A 7,928-nucleotide genomic window follows, 5' to 3' on the forward strand; every position below is an offset into this window, starting at 1 on the left:
AGCTGGGTATGGCTTTACTGAGCCCCTGGGGTGGAATTTCTGGGAATTAAGCGTGGGTGGGGGTGGCCATGCTGAATGTACCAAGCAGGGGGCACTGGGTGGATCCTCTGCCAGGATCACAGCTTGCTTTTGCTCCAGGGTGGAGGTGGGGAGCTGTGATGGGTGCAGCCACCCCTGAATACTGAGAGTCAAACATTGACCAAATAAACAGAGAATTGAGCATTTTGGGGTAGCTTTGAAAACTACTCAAGTGTGTGGCATAGGTACAGGAAGGTGCTGTCTGGGATGATGTCCTTGCAGGTGGTTCTTGGGGTATTGGCAGGTTTTATTTTTCCTTCCTGGATTTTTTCTGTTGCCTATATTGAAAGGCAAAGATTCGGTGAGATGGACCCATCTCTGTGCTCTGAGAGAGGAGTGTCTCCTGCCCCAGGGTCCCTCTGGATGGCAGGGTTGGTGCTGCAGGGCATGGGGGGAATCTCTACCCTGGCACCTCTTTGATTGCTCACGATCAGGGGCAGATCTGAGAAGTAAACCTGCTGGGCAAGTTGCTTTTATTTTCGTGGTGTCCCAGACAGATGCATGTGGATTGGGTGGGATAAAATCTTCCTCCTCGCAGCACAGTCTCTGCCAGCCCAAGGTTTAGGTTTGCCCTCCGAGCCGTGGAGGAGAGGTGAGATCCACTGGGCTGGGTTGTGAAAAGGTTGCAGCCGGGCGCGCAATCCACAGTTTCACAATGTCCTCGGACGTTGGGGATGAGGTTCCCTCTGTGTTTTCCTGCATTGCCACAAGGGCGCGTGGACCTTTTCTTCATGTTGTCTGTGTGGCAGCAAGGTGACAGTGCTGGAGTCTTTCCTGGCTGGTACAAGATTGGCACTCGGGAACGGGTTTGTGACCATCACCAGCGGACACTAGAGCTGTCAAGGACGATCATGCCTAACACTAGGAGAAGGAGCTTGGGCTCTGCTGTCACTGCTGCAGGTTGGACCAGATGATGTTTTGAGATCCCTTCCAGCCTGGGCTGCTCTTGGATTCCTGCCCGAGCCCATTGCAAGGTGCTGCAGCTGTAATCTCTTGCAGTGTTATCTTCGGTGGAGGCTAACCCAAGATCACCTCCTTGCCACAAACGTGTGAGCGAGACTTGATCTGTCCCGCAGACGGAAATTGTGAGAAGGCAGATATGCCCTGGGCAGGTCAGGGGGAGGGTGCCCTGGCCCCACAGCCTCTCATGATAGCGTCATGGATGTGTGTGTCTCCTTTTCTTTGCTGAGGTTGGGAGGGATTGGAGGAAGAGAGGGGAAGATGACACCTAGCAGAGCGGGGTGAATCATTGGCTCTGGGGTTGACAAGGGAGACAGGAGCCAGTAATGGGGGATGGGGTTTCACCAGAAGCGTCTCATCTGCATATACCATATACATATAACCTTATACTAACATTCTTCCTTCTTTCTCTGTAGGAGATGAATTAAAATGCAGCACACCACGTGCACAGAGGACAGGATCTACCATGCTCTGGAAAGATGTCTACATGGGCTTAGCAGAGATGCTGTCTCCAGCAGATGGGCTGGTAGGTGTCCTGTTAACCGGGAGCTTGTTTTTCTGTCTCTGCATGACCTGCTTACCTACCCGGGCACCTGGGTAAGAGAGAGCTGCTGGTGCTACTGGGGCTCGGAGGCCTTTTCTTCGTTCCAGTGCTCGATGTTAGAGGCGAGGTCCCACCTAGTCAGTCTTCCTGAACCTCTTGTTGCAGTGGGAGCACGTACCAAGATGCTGAAGAAGTCAGCAGAGAAGTTGTGCATCTTGACAGTTGTTCATAGGTGAGCTGGAGAGAGGAGGAGTCTTTTTTTCTCCACGAGGAAAGACCCTTTGTGTAATCAGCCAGCCCTGCCTTGCTTTGATGCATATGGTCCTCAAAACCTACGGGCGTAGTCTCTGCCGCATTGTCAGGAGCAAGTGTGGAGATACTGTTATCGACGTTACTGAAATCTAGATCAGATACCACGGTGGCCATAAAGACGTGAGCCATGTTCAGAAGGGCCTGGGGATGGTGGGGGTGAGGACAGAGCGGCAGTGCGCAGAAGTAATTTTTGGATGTCATTTTGACCTCTCTTCCTCGTAGTCACACTTGCAGGCTGCAATTAAATCACTCCCAAACCCTCCTGTGCATAAAAGAAATGAAATGAATTTTGTCAGGTTCCGATTGCTTTTCGTCTGTGCTGTTCTTCTGACCCCCTCTGCTTGTCTGATTACCTGTAAAACAACAGAGATGCAAACCGCCTCCCAGAAAGCCGCTGCCAAGTACTGGAGGAATTCCTTTCTCCGTGCCTGTTTCCTCTCCCCACCAGCTTGGTGCCAGCTCCCTGTGCTGCAGCATCACCCTGGTCTTGGTCCGTGCAGTTGTGACCAGGTTTGGTCTTCCCATGTTCTGGGAAACAGGCCCTGGAGCGTGACCTACATTCCTGGTTTCTGGAAGCACGACCTCGCGTCTGGCACCGTTACAGCGCGTGTCCGAAGGGGTCCGTCTCGCCCAGCAGCTCATTGTGCGCCGCGTACCTCGCCTCCTCCTGTAATTATAATTAATCAGTTCCTGTGTCACTCACCAGCTCTGCCCTTCTCTAATCCCAGCCCTTCAGCGTTGGTATTTGTGTTACGGAAGCCTTTAAAAAACGACTTCGTAATTTTTCTGGTTCATTAGCAAAGACCAGACTGTACGGGGCAGGGGTCAGGTGGTGGTGGGCTCTGCTGGAAGTGGCTGTGCTGCCCAGTGATTCCTCTTTTCTAATGATTTCCCCCCATCTCTCCGCCCGCTGGCTTTCCATCCCCTTCATGTGGGTTTCGTGGGGTTTGGCAGAATGACCTGGCATTCCTGGGAGAATCTCAGGCGTTTTACACATCAGAAAGTTCCCTTTCATCAAAAGCATTTGTGCTGTTGCCAAAAATCTTCAGCGTGACCGGCAAACCCTGGTTCCGCAGTGTGATGTTAATGGCTTTGCTGTGCCCTGGCCCGGGTACCGCTCCGGACAGCCCCCGGGGCAGCGCTTCTTGGCCGACGCCTTTAGTCCTCGTCCCCTCTGGCTTTCACTGCGCCTGCTTGGGAGAGCTGCTACCCACCTCCCACCCCTTGCTGTCGGAGTATTTTGTTACTGCAGTAACATGTTCAACTTAGGGAAAACAGAGCATGAAGCACAGATGCACCTCTACCCCTTAACGCTTCCTACTTCTTCTCAAACCCAGAAATGTTTTCGTGTTCTTCTGCCTTCCCCGTGTTACAGCAACAGTTTAGTTGTTGCTGTCCCGCGTCAGACGCGGCTGTCATTAGGGCTCGGTTCCTCATACAGTCAATGAATCCCTCCAGGTTGTTCGTAACGGTGCCAGAGCCTTTTCCTTTTTCATTTTCAACTTCTTATATCTCTTCTATTTCCCAATTTATTTGCCTTCCCTCCCTTTTTACTATTTCCATGCACCAAAATGACACGCACCATGTGGCCCCTTTCTGGGCTGAGACCTTGCTAAACTTTTGTTCGGTTTTAAATTATTTAATGCTTTATTTTTACATGATAGTTTTACAGGAAGTTGCTCCTGAGTGGGTGAGTAATCGCTTCCGATGCTTTGTTTTCTCCACGCATAAGTGACTGAATAGCTGAGGTCTCTGAAGTCAGCAAAAAGGAGGAGTGCGAGTGCTTTGGCCATCACAGATTTATTCCCTGGATGAGCCAGTGGCTGGCTCTGGGGTCTAAAGAGAAAGTCTTTACTGAACTGCCACATTTATCTGAGGAACCAAATTAAAATTAATTGTCTCTGACTCACAAAACTCCCTGTTAGAAAAGCACTAGGAACATCCTTTTCCTTGTGAGACCCTCTTCAGAGAGTTTGCTGCCTTCTGTGTCACTGGAGAGAGAAGATAGTAAAATCAGTGTGCTAAAGGAAGAGAAGCACTTTATTTCTTGCTGGTGAGCAGCGAAATGGGGAGCCTTTGGTGTTGGCCAAGGCAGCCGACAGCATCCTGGCTTGTACCAGCCATAGCGTGGCCAGCAGGAGCAGGGCAGGGATCATCCCAATGGACTGGGCACTGGGGAGGCCACTCCTCGAATCCTGGGTTCAGTTTTGGCCCCTCACTCCCAGAAGGACATTGAGGGGCTGCAGCGTGTCCAGAGAAGGGCAACAGAGCTGGGGCAGGGTCTGGAGCACAAGTGCGCTGAGGATCAGCTGAGGGACCTGGTGGGGTTGAGCCTGGAGCAAAGGAGGCTCCGGGGAGACCTTCTGGCTCTGACAACTCCCTGACAGGAGAGTGGAGCGAGATGGGAGTTGGTCTCTTCTTCCCAGGAAGAAATGACAAGGTGAGAGGGACTGGCCTCCAGTTGCCCCAGGGGAGGTTGAGGTTGTCCCTGAGGAACAATTTCTGTCCCGTTATCATCCCAATGGACTGGGCACTGGGGAGGCCACTCCTCGAATCCTGGGTTCAGTTTTGGCCCCTCACTCCCAGAAGGACATTGAGGGGCTGCAGCGTGTCCAGAGAAGGGCAACAGAGCTGGGGCAGGGTCTGGAGCACAAGTGCGCTGAGGATCATCTGAGGGACCTGGTGGGGTTGAGCCTGGAGCAAAGGAGGCTCCGGGGAGACCTTCTGGCTCTGACAACTCCCTGACAGGAGAGTGGAGCGAGATGGGAGTTGGTCTCTTCTTCCCAGGAAGAAATGACAAGGTGAGAGGGACTGGCCTCCAGTTGCCCCAGGGGAGGTTGAGGTTGTCCCTGAGGAACAATTTCTGTCCCGTTGGGGTTGTCCTGGCCTGGCGCAGGCTGCCCAGGGCAGTGGTGGAGTCCCCATCCCTGGAGGGGTTTCCCAGCCGTGTGGAGGTGCTGCTGAGGGACAGGGGGCAGTGGGGACCTGGCAGTGCTGGGGGAACAGTTGGACTCAGTGGTTTTAAAGGTCTTTTCGAACCCAAATGATTCTGTGCAGGAGTGTGCTGGGCTGGGCTCTGCTGCTGGGGATGTTGTACTGCAGAGTCAGGGATGTGAGAGGGGCTGGAGGATCACGGTGGACGGGGAGCTGCTGGCGAGGCTGTAGGGCAGCCTGGTGCTTGAAAGGTCCCAGGGAGGGGAAGGAGCTGTGTGTCTGTACCACAGGGCTGCACGTCAGGTGGAGAGGATGAAGGATGCTGGTGAGGGAGGGTGGGTGAAGGTCACTGGTGAGCTGTGGAAAGAGAAGAGTGTTTGATGATACGGCTCATGTGCCACCCAGGCAGTTCAGACTGCTCAGCTCTAATGAAGAAGAACTTAAAATCCTGCTCAGCTGCAGTCACCTGAACACCCTCCTGGGGAATAAACAACGTCTGATGTGGAGATCGCCAGTAATGAAGTGCGACATCTGAAATACTTCCCGCTCTGAGCGCAGGATTCAGGTGTGCTGGTTACCAAACCTTGCAAATTGGAGCCTTTGAACTGGTTTCTCCTGGCTCGTGGTGGGTTCTCTGGCTGAAATCACTCCCCAGCCCTGGGAGGTGCCGCTGTGCCCTGCACAGGGGCTCTGGAAGCTGCAGGTTGGGCTGCCGTGCAGCGTGGGATGCGTCCCGCGGGGATGCTGTGACTGTGGGGCTTTTGCTGTCCCCAGTGCTTCAGGCACCTCCAACCCCCCTCCTTCACAACCGCAGCGAGTGGCCCTTCCTCCGGGCAGGCCCTTGGAGAAAACCAGCTTAATCTGGTGAGGACGTGGTGGAAATGGTGGGAGCAGGTCTGGGGGAGGAAGGAAACGGAGACGTCTGCTTTTAACCCCTCTGACTGCGTTGCTTCTGACGGCACCGGGAGCCGATGCCCAGCCCGAACCCGTGGGCGAAGGCAGCTTGGGCATGTGGTATTTCTGCTTTCTGTTTTTTTCCGACTTGACAGTTGCCCCCCCTGAAGAGTGGCAGAGGGGAAATAGCAACCACTTGGGTCAGGAAGGAGCCGCTCTGGGGGGAGGGTGTCTTGGTGCGCTTCTCAGAAAAGAAATGCCAAAGCCTCATCCTTCCGAGGCCGCCCACGGGGCCGCGGGTGCCCGGCTCCCCGCACGCTGTGGCATCTTCAGTGCCGATAGCGATCAAAGCGAGAGCGTGTGCCGTGTCCCAGCTCCCTCCTGCCGTGGGGGTCTCAGTGCAGCCTCTGCCCAACCCCGGGTCCCTGCTTGGAGACTTTGCTGTGGGCTTTTTTCTCCCAAAGGAAGACTTTTGGGGTCTGTGTCAGGTTGGGCTTGGTCTAAGCGTGCTCTGCAGGATGCTGGGATAAGCTCAGCTTAGTCCTGCTTCTGCTGTGGCTCCAGGCATCGCAGCCCCAGTGTCCTGCAGCCGCGATGTGCTCTGGGCTGCCGGTGCTGCTGGCAGATAAATCTCACTCATTCTCCATGTATAAAGAAAAAATAAATAGCGCTGGGGTGGTTTAGTGGAGCGAAACCGGGTGAGCGTGCAGGCAGGGTGAGTGTAAGTGGGTTTTTTAGCTGTGGGGCTTCCCGCTGCCCTGCCAGGAGGTCTCCAGTGCCTCTTGTGACAAATTCTTAGGATGTGGGGGCTGAAAGGAGAAGTCCTGGTTTATGCCAGCTGCTCAAGATACAACTTTAAAAGCTTGTTCAAGCTTTCTGTGTGCTCTCAGTGCGGGTCCTACCCTCACCGGCTCCAGGACAGGGTGGGTGCCCGGCGTGGGCTGGGCTGGTGCTCCTGGTTCTGAGCATACCTGGCACAGTGGAACAAATCCTGGACTTGATGCCTTCTGCTGCTCTGACCTGGTGTGAAACACTGCTCTGGACTTGTCCCTGTGATTTGTGGCCTGACCTGGTGTGGTGGCACCATTCACCACCACACCAAACCAGCAATGGACCATCTGCTCGGGGGCACTGAGACGGAGGAGCGGCTGCAAATGAAATGTTCTGGAGCTGGTTTCTCACCTGGCTGCAGCCTCTCCCTGCCCTGGGAATGAACCAAGTGCTGCTCTGCAGTTCATAAAAGGCTCTGGGTGCTACTGCAGCACCCACCTGTGTCCCAGGCAGATGCAGGACATCTGTAGAGGGACAGAGAGGACACTGCTGGGCAGGTGGCTCCATCCTGGTCTTTATGTCACTTGGGGCTTTTATTCCTGACTCATGGACATTAGCAGCATCACCCATAGTGCCCAAACAACTTTTTTAGTCTGGATACAGGGACTAACTCTGCTCCCGTGCTTGGAAAGTGGATGCTCGTGACCTGGACTGCGCGTAGGGGAGGGACTTCCCACCCCAGTCAAGATCCTCTGTCCTGACCAATGCGTGATGCTTTGCTGCATGGTGTTTGTTTATTGTGTCCACGGTTTCCAAGCTGTGTTTTGTGCTTGAGACTATTTTTAGCAAGGATGCAGCTGGTTTGGCGTGTCTTTGCTTAGTGCTGCTTTGCCAAACTTAGGAGCTCCAACCCTGGCAGCCTGCTGCCTCCCAGCACCATTTGGCTTCATCCCAGGGTAATGCCAGTGCCTTGCCACGACCACCAGTGAAACAGGAATTCTGCTTATAGTGATGTTATGGGAACATACCTGGCTGCATCCTTGTGCTTCAGCCCGTGGTTCCTGTAGAAGCCCCCAAACTGGGTCAGAAGACCCAGGTCTCAGTTACATTGGTAAGATCCTTCCCTCGAGCCCTCGTCCCTGCTACCTGCCCATGCCCCCAGCCCATTCACAGCAGGTTTGCTCCAGCTCCTCCCCAGGGAAGCAGCCCAGCGCCTCTCCCTCCTCCCCATTCAGTGCAGAATAACTCAGCGAGCTGCTGCCGCCGCAATTTCCTCCTCTCTCTCTAGAAGTGAGAGGAAGGAAAGAGCTGCGTCGCGCTGGGCTATTTGTATTTGTGGTTACGCTTGCTCAGGAAGCAGGTTCTCCTCGCCCGGCGATGCACCCGCTGGAGCTCAGCCCCGCCGCTCGCGCGGATCCCGCTCCCCCCCGCCCCC

General features: G+C 54.5%; 1 protein-coding gene across 1 annotated transcript in view; it reads left to right on the forward strand.

Moving 5' to 3' along the window:
* Positions 1-1,467: 1,467 nt before the first annotated feature.
* Positions 1,468-7,928, forward strand: part of PIK3R5 (phosphoinositide-3-kinase, regulatory subunit 5) — a 25,343-nt gene continuing 18,882 nt past the window's right edge. The window contains exon 1 of the mRNA XM_010138330.1: positions 1,468-1,564. Within this exon, the coding sequence (XP_010136632.1) occupies positions 1,468-1,564 (97 nt within the window). The remainder of the gene's footprint in view (positions 1,565-7,928) is intronic.

The sequence above is a fragment of the Buceros rhinoceros genome, unplaced genomic scaffold (assembly GCF_000710305.1).
Source record: "Buceros rhinoceros silvestris isolate BGI_N320 unplaced genomic scaffold, ASM71030v1 scaffold2526, whole genome shotgun sequence".
NCBI classification, from domain to species: Eukaryota; Metazoa; Chordata; class Aves; order Bucerotiformes; family Bucerotidae; genus Buceros; species Buceros rhinoceros.